Below are 27,600 nucleotides of genomic sequence, written 5' to 3' on the forward strand. Positions count from 1 at the left end.
GAAACGATGACACTAAAATATTTAATGTACTAATAAATATACTGAAATACAATAGATAAACACCTCCTCTAGGTCCTGTCCATCTCTAGAACCCTCGTCTCCAGACGGGGAGAGGATTCCCTCTGCCGCCCGAGTCAGCTGATCAAACTGGGGTTGCCGTGTCTCAAACTCACGTAGCATGAACTGACAGGATAAAGAAAGAAATTTAAAGTGATTTTTGTTGAAGCGGATACGTTTTGAGAACAAAACGTTTCATTTGATTTTTTGAATGAAAATCTGAGCCATGATGTCAAAATACCAATTTTTTTATTCTGTTCATAAAAACAAACAAAAAAACTAAAATAATTTACAGTAATACACTTAATAGAGAAGAATATAAGCAACCATAGTTTTAAAAAAATTATTTTTTTATTGTAAAAGTTTGTTTTTTGATAAAACATTTGCATGAACTATTTTATGAAATAACGTCACTGATCAATAAATTATTTGCCTTTTGAAGTAGGACTACTTTTATTGGTGGAAATTATTTTTTGACAATGTAACACAGACACTGTCAGTGTGTTTAAATTGTATTTAATAATTTGTATTTAATGAACATTATGAATAGACCCCTATAATGTGATATTTATAGATTTCCTGTCCAATCTGTAATTTGGTAGACAAAAGAAGATTAGTTTACCTGCACTTGCTGTTTCTGTGTGTTGAGCATGTTGGGGTCGATACTCAGTGGACCTAATACACTCATCATCAGCTCTTTCTCTCGTAGCCATGGTCCTAGCTGACTGGCTGCTGCAGCAAAACTACCAAGCCTATCAGCACACACCTCCAATTTAGTCTGCTTCTGAGCTGCAGTCTGATTGGCCTTCGTCCACCGTGAGTCTAGGAGAAAGAGCAATATTTAGAACAAATATCACAAGGACCAATCCTGATGCTTCAGAAACGATGACACTAAAATATTTAATGTACTAATAAATATACTGAAATACAATAGATAAAGAAAATCCCTGCACAGGCTGCACTTTGACAACAAATGGAACACCTGAATAAAAGTTCAGGATATTTGATTTGAAAAAGACAAGGTCAGAGCTCTTCTTGGAAATTACAGTACATTATTTTCAGCCTTCCATTTCCTGCACCCAACTCTCACCTTGTGACCAGCAAATGAATATTAATGTACTATTCTGTCGTTATAGTTAATTATTGCTATAGGGACAAAGTCCATTCAATGGAAATGCATTTAAAACACTTCACTGACCTATGTCTTCAAGCTGACGTTTCCATGTCTCAGCTTCAGGAGAGTCTGGATTATCTGTTATTAGCTGCTTGAGAATGTTCTTCAGATCCTCCATTTTCCCAGAATGCTCGGCAAGTTCAGAAAGCAAAACCTGGAAACATATACCTGACTGTCAGCTGTCTGTCACAATGTAATCAATGATTGCTAGCTTACTGATTAACAATCCTTTAGAGAACTATGGGATAACACTGCAGAAAAATGACAGAAAATGAAAACAGATTTGCCAGATTACTGTGGGGGCCTGTAGTTTTTATACCACTGTTAAGAAAGTATTAAATTGTCTCAAAATGATACCTTAGTCTCTTGGGCTTGAGCACGCACCACCTCTGGCCGAGAAGGTGAGGCAGTCTGCCCTTGTGCCAGGCTCTGCTCACGGAGGCTCAGCCACTGGATGAGTGCCTCAGTGCCCTGCCTGGCCTTCTGTCGCAGGTCAAGAGAGGCCTCTTGCCTACCCTTCCTTTCCCTCAGGTCACTGCCCAGCTGCTCATACTTGCAGTTCACATCTGCCACTGCCACCTGGATCTCAGTCAAGTCTGAGGGTAAGAGCGAAGGAATGTTGATGTAAGTACAATCAGAGCAGGCCAATGACAAGGCCAAATAGTTATAAAACTGCATCATGTTTGTACTATTCTTCATGCAATGATATATAAGCTGAGGGTTAAGCATTTCAATAAATTTTTGATTTTTTTAACTAACTGCACTAAAATCCATTCAGTTGTGAAGAACAACATATGGAGTTCCGCACATGATATGTGGAACATAACATTTATTGTGGTCACAAATTAAGAATTTGCTCCACAATTTATTAATTTGTGGATGTTTTAGTAACACTCACCCTCGTTTTAGTAAAATCAAGGACGTTTCATTAATTGCACACACACACACACACACACACACACACACATACACACACAAGCAGCTAGACATACTCAACACAGAGGATTTAGACACAGAGACACATATACAAACATAGTGTGCTCAAAATGAGTAGTTTGGAAGGTGACAGATGCTTAAAGGGATAGTTCACTCAAAAACTCTCATGTCATTCCAAACTGGTATGACTTTTTTTTTTGTTTCCATGGAGCACAAAAGGAGAACATTGAGCAACATATGGATTGCTTTTACCATGCAGTAATAAATTAATTGGAAAAGGATGAAAAAGCACCATAAAAACTACATAAATCAAGTTTTTGCTCATACTTATAGCCACTTCTAGACAGTTTTTTTTTTTATATACATTTGAATTTTGTTTCCCATGCAAGAAAGAAAGGCTAACTAGTTTTGAACATGAAGGTGAGCAAATGATGAGAGTTTTCATTTTTGAGTGAGCTATCCTCTATAAGTGGTGATTTGGGGACCAAATATTTACTTGTGTCACAGTGGAAACACAAAGTACTAGCTATAGACAAAAAGGAGTATTGGCCCTGAACTTCCACAATGTTGTTTTGCCTACCAGCCTTGTTCTTGGGGGATGTGATGTTAATAATCAAGTTCTCCAGTTGTGAACTGGTCTTGTTCAACTCCTGAACTTGGCTTCCTTGGGTCTCCCATTCTGTGAGTAGATCCTACAAGTAAATTCATAAGACATGTTAATTACAGCTCACCTCGCTAAAAACAGAAACTGATGTCAGAACACCGTAAACAGAGAGAACTACAGTCCTACTTTAAGCTGCTGTGCTCTTCTCTGCAGGCTTTCTGTGCTTAGATTGGGCTCTTTGGCAGGAAGTTGTTCTTGTACTGTCTGCAGCCACCTGAGGAGCGAGCCAGAGTGAGAGCGGAACTCCGCCAGTTGCTGGACGCAGCTCTGGATGGAATCAAATCTGTGGAGGACACAGGAAAAAAGTTATATGAATATCAACAAACCATTAAAAAAAGATTCAATTTTGTTAATGGTAACACAATGCTGGGTCCAATGAGGCAACTTGCTCCATGTAAAATAAAACCGCTTTTGTGAATGGACTTCATCTTCTTTTTCAAATGCATTATTCCTTTCTTAATTTAAAATATCTTAATGAGGAAAAAATTCAGAGCACACCTTAAAAAGCAGAAATTATACAAGAAAAAAATCTCTTGTAAAAGGACACAACCAGACATCTTTGACCTCCTATTTATGTCAACACTGTATGCTACTATTTTAGGTCATGGTGATAGATCAGGACATTGTGTGCCAGACTCCACTCCAGACTCTTAATGTGGACAGCATGCCTCTCTACCATTGTTAGCAGCAGTTAGGGTCAGAAGTCATATTACAATAATCCCACTTCCCACTCACTAGTATTCCTAGAGATATGTGGAGTGGATTTAGACTTGAACACATGACCGACTGTTTTATGTCTCTGAGGGCATCTGAAATGCTTGGAGCCCCAGTCTGGCATCTTAAGGAGGGATGTGGCCAAATGGTTTCCATAACGGCGGATACAGTGGTGTCAAACTGGGTTAGCATGATGCTATTTTTTTATGGCTGAGAGTATTCTGGCCCCATCCATACTGTCTTTATGAGATTGGTCTTATTTTTGTCACATGTCAAATGTCAAAGCAATTAGAGTTGGCAGGGCATCACATTTCAAGATGAAACTACGACACAGAGAACAGCTTAGAACAGACTAACTATTCTACTCATGACTGTAACTGACATTAACGGGGACAATATTACAATATCCTGAATATTTCATTACAGCATTAATTCTTTTTTCCAGTCTGGAGAGAGAGGTTAAATGTGGAAGACAGGGTTTTTATTGTTAGCTAAAACTATTTAAAACAATTTGCCAACTGAAAAAAAGCTGAACTAAAATCAAATAAACATTTTAGAAAAAACTTAAACTAAATGAAAATGAGAAATGTTGCTTTGGCAACTAATTGAAATAAAGTTTAAATAGGTTCAAGCATTAAATTCACTAAACCGAAAAAACAAACAAAAAAAAAAAACCTAGACTTAATTATTAATATTTAAAACAATGACAAAAGCTCAAAATCATTACTAAAAATTAAACTAGAATTTTAATTGAAACCTAAAAATATGATAATAAAAGCCAGTTCAAAATATTAATACAAATTATAATCATGCAGGAAAACAATACTAAAATAACTAAATTAGTTATTTAGTTAACTAAAATCTTTCCACTCACCTCTCATTGACATTGGATTCCAAGCGTGCAAAGTCCTCAGAAACCTCTTTGGTTGTGTCCAGAAGGCTTTGTACATTGGCAAGGATCCCAGACTGGCTTAGGTCTGAACCGAGCTCGACAAATGACTTTAATTGACTCGACTCTTGGGTAATTTCTGATCTCACCTCCTTGAACGAAAAAGAGATAAATGATGACACCTTTGGACATCTGCCAATAAACATGTAATCTTTCAGAAAGTGTGTAAATCTGTGGCCACATATGTGGAAAACCTAATTCGCTAACCTCTATGGTCTGTCTGTAGTCATCCACACTGCAGTCAGGTTGGCCTACTGGGCTGAGAGCCCTTTCTCGACTCTGCGTAAAGCTGTGGAGATCTGCACTCTGGCGCTCAAAGCTCTCCAACTTGGGCAAAAGTCCTCGCAACTCAGTCTCTCTTTCAGCCTGTTTGGCCTGGGCCGCTGTGTAGCGCTGACTCAGGTCCTGTAGTGCCCCCTGCAGGCCAGACGCTGTCGATGCATCTGCAGACTTCAGAAGCTTGGACACAGAGTCCAAAGTTGCATCCATGCTGCCCTGCCTTGAAAGCAGCTCCTGACGTATTTTCTGAGGGGGAAGTGCCATGTTTGTAGAAAACATAATTCCTGGATAAGGAAAGTTTTACTTATGATTATGATGGTACATTTAACAAAATACCTGATTTTGTGTCAGGGCATCCTGAACTGCTTGAGCGGTGGCCTGGACTGCGCCAGGTGATAAAGGTAGTCCATCTAACCATGCCAGCAGTGCTTTAAGCCCCTCCTGAACGCTGACTGATTGGGCAACAGCTGTTTGAAGCTGTTCGGCTCTCACTGACACTGAATTAGACAGGATTTCAAAGCGCTTCTCCAGAGTATCTGAAATGACCAAGAGGAAGTTTAAAATATATGTAAAGGATAATATAAAGTGAGAAGGTCATTAGCACAAAATAAAAACCAGATCATGTCTTGTATTATTTTTAAAAGGGTATTTTGGATAAATCACTATAAATTATACTGTCAATCAAACTAAAATATTTGACATCACAGTGACTTTATCTACCAGTCAAAAACAAATATTCCAGTGAGTTGTGAAACACGTCACTGGCTGAGCCAATATTGCCGTGTTGGGTTAATTAGATGCTCAATTGGATGCTCGTGGTTGCTAAGAATTTTTTTTTTAAAGAATTTAAAACTTTTGTTCTGGAAGGATACACTTAATTTATCAAAAGTGACAGTAAACACTTTCATAATGTTATAAAATATTTATATTTCAAATAAATGCTGTTCTTTCTATTCATCAAGAAATCCTAAGAAAAAAATTGTAATATTAAGCAGCACAACTGTTTTCAACACTGATATCAATAAAATAGCTTTTTGAGCATCAAATCAGCAAATTAGAATGATTTCTGAAAGATCATGTGACACTGAAGACTGGAGTGATGGCTGCTAAAAATTCAACTTTTAAATCACAAAAATAAAATACATTTTCAAATATATTCAAATAGAAAAGATATTCTGAATCGCAATAAAATTATTTCACAATATTACAGTTTTTACTGTATTTTTGATTTTTTTTAAAAACTGACTTGGTGAGCACTACTGTGCTCATTTCAATTTCCTGGTGGAATGAACACTCTTTCAAGTAAATTATTTCCTGATACTGAGAATGAACTTACCTGTAAGATTGTTAATATCTGCATTTTTGAGAGCTGGGGACTCCTGAGTGCTGACCAGCTCTTTTCCTGTCCTCTTGACCTTCTCAAGCTGTACCGAACGCTCTGCCAACTCATCCTGCAACAGCTAAGAAAATACAGCAGAAGAGAGAATAAGCTGATTAATTATGATGATTCCTAAGAGAGTATGGAAACTACATTTTGATTAGGTGATCGTTTCCATTAGTTTATCCATATGGTAAAATTGTTTGTGAGTTTTCCTCAAATATTTTAGCCAGAAAAGCATTAATAACCCAACCTGTACAGTACTGAGCGTATGCTGCAATGTCTGAGTGTCCGTTTGCTCTCCGCTGGCTTTAAATACACTCTGATTTTGCTCCTGAGTGCTCAGCCAGGAGACTAAAGAACCAGCCTCATCCTGGTAGTGTTGGTATCGCTCCAGGAGACCTGAGAGATGGGTGCCAAGCTCTGAGGACTGAAAGAAGGAACACACAAGATTCAGTATCTCTTCAGCCCATAATATGTCATTGTTGACTGAAAGAATACGAGGCTGTTTTGTACCCACCTTGCTGTGTAATGAACCGTAGCGCTTAGTGGCATCTTGGAGCTTGCCACTCACTAGGTGTCTGGTTTCCTCCAGAGCTGGATCCGTACTGCCCACCTTCTCCAAGGCCCCCTGGATAGAATCCAGAACCTTCTGCCCAGAGATTGTCACAAAGCGCAGATCCGCTTTGTGACAGATGACATCATCTGCAAGCTGTAAAATACAGAGAAACACATTCTTAAAGTATTTTACTTTCTACCTGAAGTAAATTTATTATGTTAGACCATATTTTGATACCTTTTTGTGCTCCTCAATCCTATCTTTTAGGCCCTTTGCATCAGTTTCCCCTTCACCGAGTGAACGTAGCTCTTGTTCACTCTGATCCAGCCATGTCCCTAGGTTCCCATGCTCCTGCACAAACTTGGCAAACTCATCTCCGAGGGCCTCTGCCCGCCTTAGCCTGTCCTGACAGTTCTGAAGGCGCTCCTGATGCTGATTCTGTAATTGTTCTAGTTTTGCCCGTAAGCGCTGTTTCTCCTCTGGTGGCACACTGGAGTCGGGCTGTTCCAGGAGAGAGTGGACAGACTGGGCCACCTGCTGAAGGTGAGCCTGTTGAGCTTGTAACTGCTGCAGCTCAGTCTGGTGGAATCAACAAAATGCAAACTGGGTACTGCTGACAGACATGATTGACTAATATTAAACATTAGAATCCATGGAACTAAACACTGAACAATTGAAAGAACTTGCTTTAGGGCTGTCCAAAAAATTAATTGAACTTTAAAAAACAAACTTTGCAACTTCAGAACTTTAGAACTGACAAAGGTTCTTAATCAGGGGGCCAGGGCCCACAAGTGGCTTAAGAAAACTTCCAAGGGCTTCCAAAACTTAAATATATGGTAGCCTAATTTTTAAAAGTGTGATTTCCAGATCTGGAAAAGTCATGAAAATCAATAAAATCTCATATCTACATTTTTTTAATGAATATATATTTTTCTAGTTATGACAAGTTCTAAGATATTTTTTTCGGGTAGAAATAAAAAATATTTTTTTAAATCCTTATCCAGTAAATCACGAATAACTGGAAGAGTCAAGGGCCTTTGAATATTGCTGTGGACAATGGAGTCAAAAAGGATGAGAACCACTTCTTTAGAACTTACGTTAGAACTGAACACATGAATGAACTTTAGAATTGAGTTGCCATATTGGTAAAACAGATAATTACCAACATCAATTTAAGAATCTGACCTGAAGCATGTCACTGTGGGAATTTATAGCATTCTCCGGTGGTACAGATGATGGGGTGTCAGTGACAGTGTTGCCAAGTGACCTCCTCTTTGAGTCATCCAGTGATGACAATTCTCTGAGAAGTGTGTCTATTTTTTCCTGTGTCTCCTGCATCTGCTCCTCTGCTTTAGCCTTGGGAAGAATGAAAATATGATAATGATTAAAAAAAAGAATAAGAAATGATGACAAATGCGACAGAAAAAATGTGAACTGCTTACTCTTTGTGTGTTCTGTTGCAGTGTTGTGACAATGGCAGTGTCTACTTTACTTAGTGAAGAGCGGACTGAGTTTGTAAGTGAGCCGTGCTGCTCTTTCATTTGTGAAAGAGTCCCCTGTAGTTTGGCCCTCTCTTCAGGACTCAAACTGTCACCCTGCTCAGACAGCAACTCCTCCACTGAGTGGATAGTCTCAGTCAACAAGTCACTTTTGGTCTGAAGGTCCTTCTCCACCTCCTTTATTTATGGGGTACAAACAATAACAATAAACCAAACATAACAATTAAATTAAAAAAAACAATTAATGTCTTATGCAAGACATTGTGTAATACAGCTGCATGAGGTAAATATCAGATGCTATCACACCTTAAGCTCTCTTTGCTTCTGCTGTAACTCGTTCACATCATCTGACTCGGTTCCAACTCTCTGATTGGCCAAGAGGCTGGCAGCACCAGCCAACCACATTGTGAGATTCTCCAGTTTTTGACAGCATTCTGCCTTCTGCTGCTGCACAACCTATATCCACGGTAAAAAGGGAGGTAAAAAAAGTGATAAAGATTTGCATTTGATCAATTATAATCATAATTCTCTTAAACTTCTAAGTATTCATCATGCTATCGTTTTTACCCCAAACTCTCATACTTGCCAGATTTCACACAAAGTAAACAATTTACACTGGTTGAGCATGATGTGTCCAAATTCATCACACAAAGCACCAAAATAAACAAATAAAAACACAACAGGCCAGTGAAGCACAAAAATAAACAAAAGACCTTAGGACAAATACTAAAACATCTCAGATATTTTCTTCTTTTTCTACAAAAGAAAGGTTAAAAACAAGCAAGCTATACAGTGAGGCTACATTTAAATCTTTAGTGTTTTCCAAATGTGTCTTCTGTGGCAATCTGTAAGAGCAAGGCAGACAGGTTAATATACATGTTATGTTCATTCACACGCAGCTCGCACACTCAAGTTTGTAATGCAGGTGGCTACAGAACAAAGCTCAACAATAAAGATTTCTATTGAAATAAGGTCATGTTATGTAGCTGGATAATATACATGAGGTTTTGTCAAAACTGTGACTTGTGATAGTGTTGAAAGCATAAGTTAATAATTATACACTATGTGAGTACAGCATTATATACACTCAACGTTTTTTTAGCAAAAGTAGGAAGCTGAAGTATGAATCTTAGAGCTCTAACAGAATACTGGACTTATGCACAGTATGCACTTCAAAGCTGTACATTTTCAATACATTATAGTTGTAAAATTTTCAGGTACAAATATAAAACATCAAAAATTTGTTGTAATTTCTGTAATTCCTAAATAAATATATGTATCATTTAATATATAAATAAAAATAATATAAAGGTTTATAATTAGTATTTTTAAATTATTGTTCCTGACACATACAAATATGTTGCTAAAAATGTAATGTTTTAGCAGTGGGGCCAGTAAAAAAATTCTACGGCAACTAAAAATCTAAACTACTGGCTTGACTTGGCCAGCAAACAAAAGTCGTTATTGTTGAGTTCTGCAGAAGCATTACTGAAACAACAGATCAGCATTATTATAGCGCTGTAAAATTAACTGTACAAGTAGATCATACTGATAGTTACATGCATGTGAAGATTATTTAAATTTTTAAAATGCAGCATTCGTGCTAACAAGTATTCATGCATGCATCAGTAGTGTGGTTATCTGTTACCACAAATGTTCTGTTCTTAATGCATTAGAAGTTTTTCTTTATCCCAGTTGAATGATTGTGAGACTGTTAAAAGTAAAATTGAATATTCTTGCTTTTAATTTGGCAGCACAAGCATTTATACATCTCTTTGCAAACCTCTCTGTCCCTTGTAGTTTGTCTCTCTTTTTCCATTCTCTCTTCTTTTTCTTTCTGTTCTTTCCTAATTTGTTGGTTCTCTCTCGCCTGCTGGGCTGATAGTGCCTCTGCCCTGGCATGATTGAGACCAACAGCCTGGTGAAAGACCCTCTGTAGCTGCTCCAGTTGTCCAAGGAGACGCCTGCTCTGATCAGGCAACAGGTCCTGAGCATGTTCAGAGATAAACACCTGAATATTGAACGCCACATTGCTGACTTCATTGGATCGGGCAGCAAGAGAGTTCTGTAACATCTGTAGGGAAAAAAATGAACGACTATGAAAAAGATGCCATCATTGTAACTACAAATGTAAATATCTGTAAATGCTAGATAGGATATCATCACTGTCGATGTTTTACTTTGCACAACTGTTGCTTTTGAGTGATCTCGGCCACCGTCTGTCCATGTACCCCTATTTCTTCCTGCATTTGTGTCTCAGTCTCCTTAAGCCAGATAAGAAGTTTATCAACTTGCTCTTGTAAAGCTTTCAGCTGACTGCTTACAGCTTCCTGTAAAAATATAAAAATCATGCAAAGAGATTTAAAAGAAACTTTTCTGTCATGAAAAAAATACTCTTTAAACTAAACTTTGTAGGAATTTTTATTACGTTTTGTGCATCACGTTGTGCTCGTAACCCCTGCAAAGTATTCTGGGCAAGGTCTCTGGCTGCACTGTAAGCCCGAGCTAAGCTTCGCCCATCTTTTTCCAGGGCCTTAAGCAGCTGAGGTGGAACATTCTGAGGGTAAGACTCCAGCAGCTGTGTAGCTGCTTCAGTCTCCTGGCGCACTTCTGGTTCCAGGTCACTAATTTCCAGAAAAAGCATCTGAAAAGAGAATTAAATAATAATTTAAATAAAATACAGCACTTGTAAGCTTAAACAACCTGTTAAATTGGCAACATATCAAACATTTGCTGTAATACAAATCTTGTACCTCTATCTGTTTGATTATGTCATCGATTGTGGAGAGACCTCGACCAACGGACTGTTGCTGCTGCTGCTTTAGGCGGACCTCAATGTGTCTCACCATAGAAAGCAAAGCCACAATCTGTTGGTCATGTTCTAAGCACTCTTGGCGAGCCAGTGAGGACTAAAAACGAAAGGAAAAGATTAAAAAGAATCAATTTGCAGTAAACAATTTACAAAAACTTCAAGAAAGATCTTCAGAACTACCGTTTACCTTGCTAGCTTTTGTGGTGTCTTTTCTTATTTGTTCAATATTCATTTGAACTTCTCCAGGCTGCGGTTCCACTAAAGCCTCTGCATATTCTTCCACCTCTTCTTTCTGTTTGGTATCAGACTCTGGGATCACCTCCATATGGGGTAGACCAGAAACTTTACATTGTTGGATAGAAGGTTCATCTGTGCCTTCATAATCACTGAAAGGGGGCTCCTCGATTCTTTCTTGATGAACTTCACTGCTTACCTTTTTCACTGCTGTTTTGGTATTTTGTAAAGGAATACACACCTCACTTAATAGAAGTGCTTTGGAGTCCTTCACTGCTGGGATGTCAAAGACACATTTGAGGGGTATTGATTTAGCAATTTCATGGCTGTCAGTCACTGCAGTGCTTGATGGCAAGGTCAATTCACTCATAGGGTCTATCAACATTTCATCTGTATATAATGGCTCAATGCTTTGTTTTTCTGCTGTTCTTTCTTTGGTTTCTCCTTCTAAATTCTGGATTAGAACCAGTTTTTTCTGGTTTATGTTCACAATGTCATCAGAGGTTTTCATAGATGGAATATTCTGATTCATATCATCTCCACTTAATCCCGTGTTTGTATGCTTGTCATGCTGATCTTCTTCCTGTTTTTGAAGCTGTGCTTTAGCTGAGGAGCATGGATCACTATCAGACCCAGGTAGAAGATTCTCTGCAATGTTTGGCACTGACCTTTCGTTCATTTCTTGCCCCGTCTGGTGTAGTTTATTGTCCTTCTTACTTTGAGGAGGCTTACAGCTCGTCTTCTCTACAATAGTTTCCTCTTGGGTGGTAATGCGGTATTCTCCATTACTAGCTACTTGACGCATCGCTTCTAATTCTTCAGCAGCTTGTTTTTCACTCACTCCTCGCTCAAACACCTTCCTAAGAATGCTTTCCTTAGCTTTCATCAAAAGTTTTTCCTTCTGTGCCATTGCCTGATTGGCTTTCTCAAGTTGCTTCATACTTTCTTTCTCACCTGATTGACTGATTTGAAGTTCGACCTCATGGATCACAGTCTTATGCTCTTTCTCAGTCTCATCATCTCTTTTCTCTACTCCTGCTGCTTCAACAATACACACTTGCTTAACTTTTTTACTTTTGCTTTTCTTCTTTCTCTTCTTTTCTGATATATCAGTGGCAAGGTCCTTAGAGACGTCAATAGCCTCCTGACGCTGGTCAGTTTTTGCCATGCAAGTTGTAACACTGTGCTGTGTTAGAGTCTTCTCTTTCTGTCTTGCATTGCTTTCATGATCAGACTCACGGTTGGAGGTTTCAGTTTCATTAGGAGTTCTATCCACACCTATTTCCAAATATTTGCCTTGCACAGTCTCATCACTCCCTGTCACAGGTGTAAGGATACCACTTGCATGGGATGTCTCTGATAGCTGTACTTCAATCACCTTCTCTTCATCGTCTTTCATAATAGGCTTTTGACTAGTGGTAAAGCCACCTTGTCCATCATCTTCTGCTTTTTCTATAGGTGAAATCCTGGCTAAGGTGTCTGAAACTTGTGGCTTTACATCACTTTCCATTTTAGCTTGCTTAACATTTTTCCCTCTGCCTTTCTTTTTTCCTGATGCCTTAACTGGCCTTGTGGGTGTAGAAGCATAAGGATCCAATCCAGTCTCCTGGCTGTCCTTGATTTTCTCTTGTTTTGACACTGACTGATCTGCTTCTAGCTTGAAACTATGCCCTTCTATTTGCTCTATAGATGCGGTTTGTTCCTTGTTTTGCAAGCCATCATCAGTGTTTGATAAATTGATTGCAGGTTCACTTACTCTCTGCCTTTGGATCTTTCTCTCTCCTTTTGTTTGCTCTGTAAATGGGACTTGTTCCTTGCTGTTATCACTGCTTTCTAATAATATGGCAGTAGAAACTGCAGATTTATTTACTGTCTGCCTCTGGATTTCCAACTCTGTGGTGTTGTCAAGTAAAGCTGTTGAGTTCTTAACTTCCACCTTTTGCGATTTGATATCAGTAATCTCTTCAGGTTGCTCAGGGCTTTGAATTGGCTGTGATTTTATATATTCGCTTTCTGTGGGCTTTATCTCTTTAATGGCCTGCTGAAGTCTCTTTTCTGCTTTCAAGGTAAATTCTGTCAGAACCTCCAATGATGTATCATTGCTGTCCTGCATCACTGCATCAACCAATTGTTCCTTACTTTGCAAATCAGGACGGACGTCAAAAGATTCAAGCTCCTCTTTTTTCAGAGGATCTGCATCTTTTATTTCAGCCTCTGTAAGATATGATGATGGTGGGGATGGTATACTCAATAGACTTTTCTCAAGTGACATTTTATTAGGACTGACCCGCTCTGATATCATCTCAGGAAAAAAAGAACTAGATGGTCCTTTCGTTAAAGAAGCTGGTATTTTGGAACTTTTCCTCTCATCTTCATCTACAAGGCCCATGCTGTGTTGAAGTTCTGCAGCCATTTCTGTAGAAATAAGCCCATATTCAACTGCCTCAGTAATGCTGGAGACCCTCTGCCCACTGGCTGGACTGAGCAACCCCCCTTTCAAGAGTTGATTTGTAGCAATACATTTAGCCATGTCTTTATCAACTAAGCCTTTATTTATAGCCTCTGGAAGAAGCAACCGCTCTCCACTATAAATGTTAATGATACCCCCTGTATCTGCTTGACTCTGCAATACTCTCACTGCTGGTATGGGATCTACTTGGCCTGCCTTAATTGCCTGTGGTATGGTCATCATTTCATCAGTTTGTTTATGTGGAACACCCCTGAAAGGTCTCACTTCAAGGAATCTCTGTCCTGTCTCAATGTCAATTTTACCCTGGTTTATCAGCTCAGAGTAGGACACAACACAAGCTTTATGAGGGTCCAACAATCCGCTCTTCACATTGGGTGAGGCCATAGCTTTATTTGCCGTTTCATCATCTAGAAGGCCTTTAGAAACAGCCTCGCTCAGAGTAATCCTGCTTTTTGATGCATCATCATAAATAGAACCTGTAGAGGCCTGAAGAAATGAAGTGTCTTGATCCAAACTACATGGCTCTTGGCCTTTGAAAGCCTTTTCCAGTTCCATCAACTTTGGAGCGACTGTGTGATTTATGAGACCCAGGTGTAGTGCATCCACAACAGTAAGGCGAACACCAGAGCCATGATGCACAATACCACCTTCTGCAACCTGCTGGCATAGAATCATCTGAGCCTCATCCTGTCCAATTAAGCCAGTTTGAAGGGCTTGTTCCAGTGGGACAGGCTTTTCGGTTTTTGGGTCCATCACTCCTTTCATTTGTAACTGTAGTGCAAACTTGGTTTGCACTGCATTTTGATCTGAACATTTTCTTCTGCATGACTTTTCCAGTGAAAGAATCTTCTCTTTCCTACCTTCTTCAATCAACCCAAGGTTGGCTGCAAGGGTAACTGATACCTTCTTGTCTCTTAGTAGGTCAACTATTCCCCCTGACACAACCTGGGCTTCAAGAAGTCGAACAGCCGTATCAGAGTCCAACAGGCCTGCCTCAGCAGCTTCCTTTACTGAGCAAAGCCGACCATGCTCCACATCAATCACACCGGCTAATATATTTTCTGAATGAAGAACACGGGCCATCAAGTCCTCATCCAACAGGCCTTCTTGCATCACATCTTCAACACTAAGTGACTTACAGGCTTTAATATCCAGAAAACCACCAAAGAGACCAGCTTTTTCCATAAGCTTAATAGCAGTGTGCCCTGGAAGCAAACCCTGTGCCAGAGCATCATCCAAGAGAACTTTCTGGCCACCTACAGTTACAAGACCCCCTTGTTGCAGTTCCATTGCCATACTCCCAAGCTTCACATCATCATCACTTAGTTCCACTGACAAAGTCTTCCTTTCTGAAGGGTATAATTTCTCATCTTTACCAGGCTGATAAAAGATTCTTTTATTTTCCTCATGTTCAACCATTTCCTTTAGTTCCTCTGGCTGTTTTGCAGTCTTGGCTTCATCTGGTTTGACATTCAGCTGATCATACTGTCTGACGTTTACAGTATCTTGTAGTGAAGTATGTGCACTGCTTTCACTCATGTCACACATTTTTTGTTCCGTTATCTCTAGAAATACCCCACTACTATCTGCTTGTTCCAGGACAAATGTTTGCTTATTTTTAGACTCATTTAATGTTGAATCTATAATTTGATTCTGAGAGGGTGCCCCATTATCTGATATAGTCTTCGGTAGAGTTGAGCTTGTGTGAAAAGGCACTGTTAAGTTTAGGTCTTTCAGTGTCAAGGGTGCAAGATGCTCCTCTGTCTTTTCTATAGTCTCACCCAGATCAGTCTTCATGTTGGCAATTTTATTTACTTTAATCTTGGGCTCTTCATATAGTCCTGATGACAGAACATTCTTTTGCCAGTAATCTTCTTGGGAAGGCTCTATAAAGGCTCTTACTGTGGCTGTCAAGAGTGGAATCTCTTCCTCTGCTCTTTCTATAGTCTCACCCATTTCGGTGTTCTTCCTGTCAATTTCATCTTTTTTAATCTTATGTTCATCACATTCTCCTGACAAATGTTTCTCTTGCCAAACCTCATGTGAAGGCTCCATTAAAGTTCCTTCTGTGCCTGTCAAGGGTGCAAGATCTCCTTCTGCTCTATCTATTGTCTCTCTCACATCAGCATACCTCCAGGCAATTTTACCTTTTAAAATTGCAGATTCATCACATTCTCCTGATGACAGAACTTTCTCTTGCAAAACCGCATGTGAAGGCTCCATAAAAGTTCCTTCTGTGCCTGTTAAGGGTGCAAGATCCCTCTCTGCTCTTTCTATCATCTCACCCATACCAGTGTCCTTCCAGGCAATTTTACCTTTCATAATCATGGGTTCTTCATATTCTCCTGATGACAGAACTCCCTCTTGCCAAACAAATTCATGTGTCGGCTTTATAAAGTTCATTTCTGAGCTTGTTAAAGCTGCAACATCCTCTGGTCTTTCTAGTGTCTCACCTATGTTAGTCTTCTTGCTGACAGTTTCATCTTTTTTAATATTGGGTTCTTTATATTGTCCTGATGAAAGAACTTCCTCTTGTAAATTCTCTTTATTTAAAGGCTCTATAAAAGCTCTGTCTGCGTCTGTCAAGGGTGCACAATCTTTCTCCGCTTTTTCTATCATCTCACCCATACCAGTGTTCCTCCAGGCAATTTTACCTTTCATAATAATGGGTTCTTCATATTCTCCTGATGACAGAACTTTCTCTTGCCAAACAACTTCATGTGTAGGCTCTATAAAGGTTATTTCTGAGCCTGTTAAAGCTGCAACATCTTGTGTCTCACCTATGTATCCTCCTGGTGACAAAACTTTCTCTTGCCAGTCCTCTTTATGTGAAGGCACTATAAAGGGTCTGTCTTTACTCACCAAGTGTGGAAGATCTTTCTCTGCCAGTTCGATAGATTCACCCACAACAGTATTATTGCTCTCAATTTCATCTTTCTTAATCTTGGGTTCTTCACATTCTCTTGATGATAGAAAGTTCTCATGCCAAACCTCTGCATGTGAAGGCTCTATAAAAGTTCTGTCTGTGCCTGTCAAGCATGCAACATATTCCAATGCTCCTTCTATAGTCTTACCCATGTCAGTGTTCTTCCTGTCAATGTCACCTTTTTTAACCTTGGGTTCTACATAGTCTCTTGATGACAAAACTTCTTGAATCTCATCATTTGAAAGCTCTTTAAAAGCTATGTTTGTTTCTGTCAATGGTGCAAGATCTTCTGTTCTTTCTACTGTCTCTCCTATATCAGTGATCTTGCAGACAATTTTACCTTTTATCTTGGGTTGTTCATACTCTTCTGATGACAGAACTTTCTCTTGCAAAACCGCATGTGAAGGCTCCATAAAAGTTCCTTCTGTGCCTGTTAAGGGTGCAAGATCCCTCTCTGCTCTTTCTATCATCTCACCCATACCAGTGTCCTTCCAGGCAATTTTACCTTTCATAATCATGGGTTCTTCATATTCTCCTGATGACAGAACTCCCTCTTGCCAAACAACTTCATGTGTCGGCTTTATAAAGTTCATTTCTGAGCTTGTTAAAGCTGCAACATCCTCTGGTCTTTCTAGTGTCTCACCTATGTTAGTCTTCTTGCTGACAGTTTCATCTTTTTTAATATTGGGTTCTTTATATTGTCCTGATGAAAGAACTTCCTCTTGTAAATTCTCTTTATTTAAAGGCTCTATAAAAGCTCTGTCTGCGTCTGTCAAGGGTGCACAATCTTTCTCCGCTTTTTCTATCATCTCACCCATACCAGTGTTCCTCCAGGCAATTTTACCTTTCATAATAATGGGTTCTTCATATTCTCCTGATGACAGAACTTTCTCTTGCCAAACAACTTCATGTGTAGGCTCTATAAAGGTTATTTCTGAGCCTTTTAAAGCTGCAAGATCTTGTGTCTCACCTATGTAAGTCTTCTTGCTGGCAATTTCATCTTTTTTACTCTTGGGTTCTTTATATTGTCCTGTCGATAGAACTTTCTCTTGTAAGTTCTCTTTATGTAAAGGCACTATAAAAGCTCTGGATGTGCCTGCCAAGGGTGCAATATCTTCCTCTACACTTTCTACTGTCTCACTTATATCAGTGTTTGTCCAGGCAATTTTACCTTTTAAAACCTTGGGTTTTTCATGTCCTCCTGGTGACAAAACTTTCTCTTGCCAGTCCTCTTTATGTGAAGGCACTATAAAGGGTCTGTCTTTACTCACCAAGTGTGGAAGATCTTTCTCTGCCAGTTCGATAGATTCACCCACAACAGTATTATTGCTCTCAATTTCATCTTTCTTAATCTTGGGTTCTTCACATTCTCTTGATGATAGAAAGTTCTCATGCCAAACCTCTGCATGTGAAGGCTCTATAAAAGTTCTGTCTGTGCCTGTCAAGCATGCAACATATTCCAATGCTCCTTCTATAGTCTTACCCATGTCAGTGTTCTTCCTGTCAATGTCACCTTTTTTAACCTTGGGTTCTACATAGTCTCTTGATGACAAAACTTCTTGAATCTCATCATTTGAAAGCTCTTTAAAAGCTATGTTTGTTTCTGTCAATGGTGCAAGATCTTCTGTTCTTTCTACTGTCTCTCCTATATCAGTGATCTTGCAGACAATTTTACCTTTTATCTTGGGTTGTTCATACTCTTCTGATGACAGAACTTTCTCTTGCAAAACTACTTTATGCAAAGGCTCTTTAAAGGTTTTGTTGGTGACCATCAAGGGTGCAAGATCTTCCCCTGACATTTCTATAGTCTCTTCCAAATAAGAGTCTTTGCAGGCAATTTCATATTGTATAATTTTGGGTTCTTCATGTTCTTCCTCTTCAATCCCACTAATAGCTTCACTGTCCATTGTAACTCTAATGTTATCACAGATTTTGTGTTGGACTGGTCTGACAAGATTTGTGGTTTTAACATTTTCACATATTAGTTCTACCAGTTCAGGTTCTAGTAGGACTAGACGTTCTCCTGAGTGAGCATCAATGTAGCTGTGTGTCATCACTTGAGTGAGAAGGTGGTATTGAACCTGTTCTTCTGACCTACCTTCCTCCATGATGGAAAAGTCATAATTGACATCTGCATGTGAGGCAGGGGGTGATGAAGAATAGGCAGATCCAGAACTCAATCGCTTCATATATGAGGAACTTGACTGAGTCACATTGGGAAGGACATCTGGAACCTGGATCTGTTTTAGGATCTCCACTGCCTGAGGCTTAAGTATCTTATCAGCTTGATGCAGAGGGACCACCTGTCCACTCTCAGGCAGATATACTGCACCAACAGAATGACGTTTTCTCAGGGCTTTTGCAGCAAGCTCTCTATTGACGACACCCTGCTGAAGTGCCTCACTTACATGAAGCAACTCCCCTGATTCTGGCCACATTATTGCCATGAAAGACTGGAGAGATTGAAGTACATGTAAGGCTATGCGAGGAGAGAGAAGGTCTCTTTTTATGGCCTCATCCAACTCTAGACGCTCCCCACTGACTGGATCTATTATTCCCCCTGCTTGTAGCTGTCGTGTCATGAGGGTGCAGGCCAAGTCCTGATCCATTAGGCCATGCCGGACAGCCTCATTAACAGTCAATCTGTGTCCTGAGCGGGGGTCTGTGATACCTCCAGCAAACAACTGAGCCTCCAGAAGTCGAACTGTGACATGCCGGTCGATAAGCCCCTCTTGAACAGCACAGAATATTCCCACCTTTCTGCCAGAGCATAAGCAGACAGTTCCTCCTGGCTTCTGTTTAACCGGAAAGAAGCGCAGACCCGTCTCTTGATTGACAACACAACGCTGTTGAAATTCAACCAGACTTAGTTTTTCTGCTGTATTTGGATCAATAAGTTCTCGCCGGTGAAGACAGGATTGCAGCTTTTGACAAAGATCAGGGGATAACAATCCCTTCTCCCTTGCATTATCCAGGCTGACCATTTCTCCACTGGAACCAAACTTCAGGCTGCCAGTGCTTATCTGCAACTCAAGTATACGTAGTCCCATCAGCTCCTTTATGACACCTTCTTTCATAGCAGTGGCGACTGGTAATTCCTGACCCTCTGCAAATTTTACTGTGTTGACAAGACCAAGGGCAGTCTCTAACTCTTCCAGTGATTGGTAAGTTTGTTTATCAATCAAACCACTGGAAAGACCCTTATCTAATGACAGTTTATCAGGGGAGTCATACTGGAATAGACCACCCATGATGACCTGTGCCTCCAACAGTACATGACAGGTGTCTTGGTCTATGAGGCCACGCTGAGCTGCCTGGAAAACTGGAAAGGTTTCCATGGTGCCAAGGTCAATTACTCCAGCGATGACTTCTTGGCCCTATGAAAAGGTAAAAATCATAAATTTTCAAAATGGTTCTTATTTGATTTTGCCGTGTATTTTTATTCACAGTTTAACTGGGAGGGAAAGAGAAATATGCCCATCACCATAGCTGAAGTAACTTAAATCAGCATAAGAAGCAAATCATCTTGATACTAATATTCATGCATTTATTCATGAGTATAAAGAAAAATGAACAAAAATACCAAGTATCATGTTCTTTAAAAACATTACATTTTGTACATGCAAAAAACATTTGGCAGGACAGCACTGCAGTGTGCAAAAAATATGCAAAAATGCACAAACTGAACATTTAAAATACACTAAGAGGACAAAGAAAAGAGAAAACAGATCTTAAGAACATATTGCTAGGTCAGAAAGAAAGCAACAGTAAGAAAGAAAGCAAGCACTACTTACCGTGTGAGGTGGTCCTTAGACGCACACACACTGAGTGTTCGGCGGTTTGAGGTGCGATAGGGTGAGAAGCTGGATGTTAGCGATCTGCATGCCACACTCCAGCTGCCTGATATGCAACCCGGGACTGGCTGTCTACATTTTCATACCACTTTTACCTAATTTCATACACTGAGTTCTTTCTACATATTTGTTTTGAGACTTACCTATGAATGTGTGAAGATCTTGGTTGGTATATACACATAATTTTTTATTACTAATCAACTAAGGATAGTCCTGCATTCTGAATAACACATTTTTCTTACTCCCAATTCTGAGAAGATGTCTTACAATTTCTCCCGGCAGCTGTTAGTGATTTTGAAGCAAAATGCTGATTAAATTTCACAAAGAATTACAGTATTAAAGACATGGACTGAAAACAGACAATATCACACATACAAACACACAAACAAACATAGCTGTGATCTGGACACATCATGCTCAAAGAGTGAGGTGGAGGTTTGCATAGCTGCTTTTTGCGCTAAGTCTAGACCAATCCACAGGAAAAATATTTTGACGACTGCTTTCTGATCTTGTTTATATCTTTAGCTTCTAGCCATTCAAACACAAACATACCATTGTTCACACAGTAATCACTACATGATGAATGATATCGTATGGGTGAACAGTTCTACACAATGTTTGTGGCTGCATGTGGCAACAAAACAATATGAATGTAATGACATTTATGCCTTTACATTTACATGTTTATATGTGCCTTATTTAAATGAAATGTAAAAAAGAAAGAAAAAGCTAATCTACAATGTGCATGTGGCTTCAATGGGCACTAAAGTGGCTAAAGAAGCAGTTTCTGATGCCAAAGAGTCACACTATTCTACTCTAATGAACGATGAGTTGCGTTTAAGCAGATGTGCTTGATTAATAATGACAAATAAGGATGGTGTTGGTGACATGATATCAGGCATGTTGTAGAAAATAGGAATGGTTTAGATTTCACACCATGCTATACATTTTTTATAACTGTTAAATAAGACAATATCTGTGAGATGTATGAATGTGGTGATGAATGTTAAACCACATGTGGCAGGCAACATAAAAAAAAAATAATAATAATTCACTCGCTCTAGCTCACACATAACACACTGCTGTAGCATATCTCTAGCACACTGACAAAACTTGACCATAACGAAGACCACTATTTAAAGCAATATATTTCAGAAGCATTTCAAGACAAGCTTTTTGCTGTTGAAGCTCGCTTTGGCAAAGTTGAACACTGCTGTCACGGCTGACTTTCTCTTGCCCCTCTAACTCTACCTTGTGCTTCTCCTCTTTGGCCAGCTGCTCCTCAAGTTGTTGCAACTGTGCGTTAGAACTGTCACACAGTTGAGTGTAGGTGGCCGTCAGCTCATCCAGCTGGGAGACCACCTGTGCACGCTCATCAGGAGACAGCCTAAAGATAAATGCGCTTCATTAATAACAACGTATGCATTTGTGTTTGAGTAAGTGCATGCATATTTAACATTTACTGGTACTTCAAGGTGGATGTGAATATAGTGCAGTTGTTCTCAAACTATGGTACACAGTACAACCCCAAGAGGCCAGGGTTACTGTAAAATAAATCTATTAAAAATCATATTTGATAATTAAAATAAAGCTGAAATAAAAATAAATGAAAGGTAAATAGAAAACAACTAATAAAAAAATGACAAAAGCACATAAAATCACTATAATGAACTAAAACTGAAAATAGTATTAAAACTGAACATAAAATCTAATTCAAAATATGAATATTATACTAGTATGTAAATAATACTAAAACAGCACTGCAAGTGGCAAGGTACACAACTCTGAAATTTTGAAACACTAAAAATATTTTTGTTCAAATCCCACTTGTCTTTGCAAAAGTCAAGTAAACATATCTTCAAAAATATTTTTATTAAATATACTGAAAACGTATTTCTCATGTATAATTTATTTCAAATTTCTTAATTATTTACAATCTAATTTTAATGCAAAGACCTATCTTATATGCTGCAGCTTGCAGGCTATTTCTTCTTGAATCCATTTTAATCAGAAAAAAATAAGACAAGACAAGACTTTTTTTATTTATTTTTTTAAGTTGTTGCAAATATGACCTGGAGTAAATGCTCTGAAATAGACTGATCTCGACTTGGTAGCACTTGGTATAAAAAGTCTGAGAACCGCTGTATGTGTGTTGAAGATCGTATAGTGCAAACTCACTTGCTGGCCTGTTTTGACATCAGGAAAACTTGGGTGCTCCTGATAGCTTCAGCAACTTCCTCTTTTTTAGCTGCTAACTGCTCACTAATAGCCTAGAAGTGAGACATATACAGTATTTCAAAGCCACTTTGACACATACAATCTACTCAGTGTTGACTGATACACTACTGTCTGCAGAATACTTAAAAATAGGCAATATTCTATTTTCACTCAAAATCTACCTGCTGTGCAGCAAGTGATGGCTCGGCAGATCTGCCAGTGCGCTCCTGTAGGCCATTGACCCAGCCGAGCAGCTCTGAGACCTGCCCCACTCGTGCCTGCCTCTCTTCTTCCACCTCTTTCTGTACCACAAAGTGGAAACATTTTCATTAAACATACGCTGTATGATGAAATCTGATGTTGTTTTTATTATGTGAATACTTGTGCAAGTATACAGTAGGTAAAAATCAAAACTGAATGTAGGAGACTTAGGAAAGCGTAACACACCTCTTCCTCCTCTAGTCGCCGTAGTGCATCACTAATATACTTGACATGTTGCGTTGTCAGGGTAACCAGAGCTGTGTAGCGTGTGCGTAAATCCATAAACTAAGACGTAGTAGAAAAATGTGATTAAAACATTTGAAGGCAACATGAAAATATAAATGTTATAAATATATTAAATTAATATCATATGAGCCTGGTTTTCCTGCATTTACCTCCTGTGTGATGACATCTGATGAAGAGTGCATCCTCCTCCTTTTCACAGGGGACTTCTGGGTTGATTCAACAAAAGCTCTGAACGTCATAAGTTGGAGTTCATAGTCCTAATGCATAAAATGGAAGACATGGTCTAGTAAGGAGAAATATATTTTGTGAAACAAGTGTTTATGTTTCCATTTCTCCATGATGACTACCAGTAAGCAGTAGCCGACACTGGTCACTTTGACTGAGTGCTTACCTTAACAGCAGCGCAGTACTGTTTAGAGTACGTCTGACATTCATCCAGGTTGACCTGGTTCTGTTCTATCTCAGCCACCAAGGCCTGCAGAAGAACAGATACTGAATCAAACACTGATCTGTTTTACAACACTTGGAAGTATTCATCAATATTGTGAGAGTGTCGTCTCTCACTGTTTGCTGTGCGAGCTGTTCTGACAAAGCTTTGCTGTCCGTCTGCTCGGGTTGCGTGTTCTCCTGTTTTTTGGTGGTCTCCTCTATCCAGTGGATAAGAGAGGTGTGGCCTTCTCTGTACTGCTGCAGCACTGAACCCAGCACCTCCAGATCCGCTTGCCTGTAGGACATTATGCTTTGTGTTATAATCTGGAATATTACAGAAAATATTGGTACTCATTCTCTCGCTTTTGACTTCGAAACAACTCACCGTGTCTCCATTTGCCTGCTCACTCCACTCCACCTCTCTGTGAGCTGTTGCGCTTTCTCCTGATAGCGGTCCAGTTCAGGGCTGCGGTCAGGGTGCAGTTGGTTGAGCTGGTTTCTGACCTTTCTAGTCTGCTGGACCTCTAAACTCAGACTTTTGAATATGTGATCCTGCTCCTCCAGCTCTGAATGCCATTTCTGCAACAGCGTGACAGAGTGTGAAATGCAACCAAAAAGTCAACAGTAAAGTTGCCTTTCCACTGTCTCTAACAAACAACAGATCAGAAGTTACTAATTTCCAGAGATATCTGGAGTTCCGATCATACACATCTGCAGAATTTTCGGATCTGATTTGAACTTCGGGTACACTGAAACTGAACTTCACCCACCAACCACCAACCAAGATGGCACCGACGCTGATGGCTGCCTCCGTGGCGTGCTCCGCAGTTGTTTTTATGTTTTTGTTAGTTTGTCCTGTCTTTAGTTATATCCCTGCAATCAGTTTCACCAGAGACGAATTGCTGGACATTCGGCAGTACACACCACCCGATATTTCACCGGTTTTCGACTATTCTGATGTTTTGCTGGACATTGTAGTCGGGGGAGCTGCGGCGCTGATCAAGTGCTTCAGGACGCGCAGACGGGGGAAGAGAGCCGGCGCGCTCGTGAAGCTCAGGCAGCGCGGATTCAGGACGCCGTTGCCTAGCATCCATTTGGCGAATCTCCGCTCTCTACCCAACAAAACGGACGAACTCCTTCAGCTCTCCTGGACAAATAAGGATTTTTCAAACTCTGCTGCTCTGTGTTTCACGGAAACCTGGCTGAAAGACGCCATTCCGGACAGCGCGTTGAGTCTGCCGGGCTTTCAGCTGTTTAGAGCAGATCACGACGCAGAATCAACGGGGAAATCGCGCGGCGGCGGGACATGCTTTTACAACAATGAGAGGTGGTCGTATGTGTAAACATACCTGGCAATAAAGCTCATTCTGATTCTGACCAGATGTGATGTATTCTAATTAAAACTATGAGTGTGAAGTTAGAATTACCAATATTTTTTTCAGTAAACTTTAAACACTATGTTATTCTTTAAACACAATTTCTGTAAAATGGGAGGTTGTTTAATGTTTGTATGGATATATTCATAGCATGGTGAATAAGCAGAAGGTAATTGCTTTTGCACCACCAATCTGAAAGTTCTGTGCAACTGCCACTAGGGGGCGAAATGCAAATTTAGTGAATGTCGAAGATAGTGGGAAAGCATTTTAACAAAAAGTCTGCGTCATGCATCTATTTCTTTTGAGGTAGCAAAATCCTTCCCTTAAAAAAATGTTTTTGAATAAAACAAATATTGTCTTATGATGATAATATCAAATGAACAAATATTACTTTGGCGATTAGTTGATATGGTTGAGATATTAGTCAACTACTACCAATGAATGTGTGAAGTGTCGGCGTGTCTCACCTTTAACTGCTCTCCCAAGGCCTGGATTGCAGCAGTATCAGCGGGCACAATATCCTCTTCACTCAGTCGACTCTCATACTTTCTCACCTGACTTTCTGCAGCCTGCAGGCTTCTCATCAACACATCAACCGTCTTCAATCTGGCAGATGCAGAGAAACAGACACTCAAATTATGGCTGTCCCTAAGGCTAAACAAGGCTTGATGACTAATTAGAGTACATGAACTGAAATGACTTTGTGTACTAACTTTTGCAGATAAACAGAGGAGAGGGAGTTGAGTTTCTCTATGTGCTCTACAGCCAGGTTGAGCTCAGAGCGTAGGACAGGCACAGTAGAAGAGGAAGGCTTCTCCTCAAAGAAGCTCACGCAGCGACGAGACACCTCACCCAAATCTGACTGAAGTCCTTTCAGATCCTGCTGCAGTTTCTGTAAAACCATTAAAGGATTCTTCAGATTACATTTCTTTTTTTTTAAGACTCCATGAAATTTGAATGGCATTTGCAGCTTTTAGTCCATGACTGTTAAATCTGAGGTAATCTATAGAGTAGTGTAGTCCTAAAAGTTGCCCAAATTAACTGATATGAAATGAAAACAATTATGCACATTTAAACTACAGTCTTTCTCTTCTGGCAAAAGTGACAAAAATATTGGCGACTCATCTTGCAATAAGAGGCACATTCATAAACCGCTTATTAGCTATGATATATATATATATAATATAAATAGTATACAATAAATTTATATCAGTGCAACATATTTCAATAACTGAAAGAGAACGGTGACTGTAAAGTCATTAAATGAAGTCACTGTTGTTATTGTTAACTAAAACTTAAACTTTAACAATTTTCGGTAACTGAAATAAAGCTGATATAAAATAAAATATTAGATGAAAAACTTAAACGCAAATTAGCAATGTTACCTTGGCAACTAACTCAAAATAAATTTAAGTAATAAAATTACTTGAAATCTATACAGAAAAAAAAAACTAATAAAAATGAAAAAGCACATAAAACTACTCAAACTAACATGAAAATTAAAATTGAAAACAAAAAATAAAAGCTAATTAAAAACAATTCACATTACAATAGTCTATGAAAAATACTTCAAAACTTGTAAACTATAACTATAAACTATTTAATCACTGTAAGTAACACATACTGCAGTGTTCTGTATTTAAAAGCATTTTTGCAGAATTTACAGTACTCTCCATAAATGCATACTATATGGACTAGTTTATGTATCTCAGCTAAAAACTGCAGATTTGAACTACCAGTAATTCACAGTTATTGAGGTGATTGACCAGTAGAGGGCGTAGTTGTGCTGATCACTCCTCACCTCTTGCTCTGCTATGTGAACTGCATTGTCTCCTGATATTGTGCTGGGGTGTGGAGTCTGTATGCCACGCATCAGTCTGCTCTCTGCATCCTCCAGATGGGACTTGATGCTCTGCAGCTCTGAGAGGTAAGCACGAGAGGCCAACTCATCCTTCTCCACTAAAAAAAAAAAAAGGAATAATTTTTAGCACCATGTCATATGGTTTCTTAGTAGAGGTGCTCCGATTGATCGGCTACCAATCACTATCGGCCGATAATCACGTTGGGATGGGTCTCTAAAAAGGCAGATCTCAAAAAAACGATCTCAAGCTGATGACGCTGCCATGAGAGGTTTGGCACGACATGCAGCGTCACCGTCTCAGTCTCTGTCCGGAGTGGGTGAAATAATTATAATGCTGAAATAATTATCATATTTCTTCATTAAATAACTTATAAAGTAATTTGAAACCCTTGTGTGAGACGTAATTTCACAAACAGCGTGAGTGAATCACCGCGTGCGCGCCCTCTCTCTCAAAATGCGCAAATGTCTTCAAATCATCACATCGCGTCTGTCTATAAGCGAGCTGCACTCTGCACAGTTGACACAGGAATTGTCACTTGCACAATCGAGGCAGTGTCACATCGTCACTAAAGTTTATAAATTGCATTACATTTGAATTCTTGCCAGTGTTTAACCATTCAGCGCTCGCGTGCTCTCCTGTAGACCATGCGCTCATGCACATTTGCAGCGCACACACATAATGCCAGGTTCACATTACTCAGTTTG

General features: G+C 39.4%; 1 protein-coding gene across 2 annotated transcripts in view; it reads right to left on the reverse strand.

Annotated features, from left to right (window-relative positions):
• The window catches only part of macf1a (microtubule actin crosslinking factor 1a), a 201,704-nt gene that overhangs the window by 52,804 nt on the left and 121,300 nt on the right, over positions 1–27,600 (reverse strand). The window contains exons 27-59 of one of the 2 annotated variants that reach the window (XM_016515233.1): positions 26,836–26,993; positions 25,748–25,926; positions 25,502–25,640; positions 24,044–24,237; positions 23,794–23,953; positions 23,621–23,704; positions 23,379–23,486; positions 23,170–23,268; positions 22,905–23,024; positions 22,684–22,775; positions 21,757–21,892; positions 17,592–20,028; positions 11,209–16,475; positions 10,963–11,118; positions 10,638–10,853; positions 10,390–10,539; positions 9,993–10,283; positions 8,516–8,665; positions 8,153–8,386; positions 7,896–8,066; positions 6,948–7,289; positions 6,672–6,863; positions 6,405–6,581; positions 6,110–6,233; positions 5,110–5,309; positions 4,702–5,019; positions 4,420–4,586; positions 2,958–3,114; positions 2,748–2,859; positions 1,589–1,827; positions 1,256–1,385; positions 680–879; positions 64–183 (exon numbers count right to left, since the gene is read on the reverse strand). In XM_016515233.1, the coding sequence (XP_016370719.1) occupies positions 64–183; positions 680–879; positions 1,256–1,385; positions 1,589–1,827; positions 2,748–2,859; positions 2,958–3,114; positions 4,420–4,586; positions 4,702–5,019; positions 5,110–5,309; positions 6,110–6,233; positions 6,405–6,581; positions 6,672–6,863; positions 6,948–7,289; positions 7,896–8,066; positions 8,153–8,386; positions 8,516–8,665; positions 9,993–10,283; positions 10,390–10,539; positions 10,638–10,853; positions 10,963–11,118; positions 11,209–16,475; positions 17,592–20,028; positions 21,757–21,892; positions 22,684–22,775; positions 22,905–23,024; positions 23,170–23,268; positions 23,379–23,486; positions 23,621–23,704; positions 23,794–23,953; positions 24,044–24,237; positions 25,502–25,640; positions 25,748–25,926; positions 26,836–26,993 (13,019 nt within the window). The remainder of the gene's footprint in view (positions 1–63; positions 184–679; positions 880–1,255; positions 1,386–1,588; positions 1,828–2,747; positions 2,860–2,957; positions 3,115–4,419; positions 4,587–4,701; positions 5,020–5,109; positions 5,310–6,109; positions 6,234–6,404; positions 6,582–6,671; positions 6,864–6,947; positions 7,290–7,895; positions 8,067–8,152; positions 8,387–8,515; positions 8,666–9,992; positions 10,284–10,389; positions 10,540–10,637; positions 10,854–10,962; positions 11,119–11,208; positions 16,476–17,591; positions 20,029–21,756; positions 21,893–22,683; positions 22,776–22,904; positions 23,025–23,169; positions 23,269–23,378; positions 23,487–23,620; positions 23,705–23,793; positions 23,954–24,043; positions 24,238–25,501; positions 25,641–25,747; positions 25,927–26,835; positions 26,994–27,600) is intronic. The other variant, XM_016515239.1, reaches the window with a different exon arrangement.

Source organism: Sinocyclocheilus rhinocerous, unplaced genomic scaffold, assembly GCF_001515625.1.
Source record: "Sinocyclocheilus rhinocerous isolate Xijiao unplaced genomic scaffold, SAMN03320098_v1.1 scaffold492, whole genome shotgun sequence".
NCBI lineage: Eukaryota > Metazoa > Chordata > Actinopteri > Cypriniformes > Cyprinidae > Sinocyclocheilus > Sinocyclocheilus rhinocerous.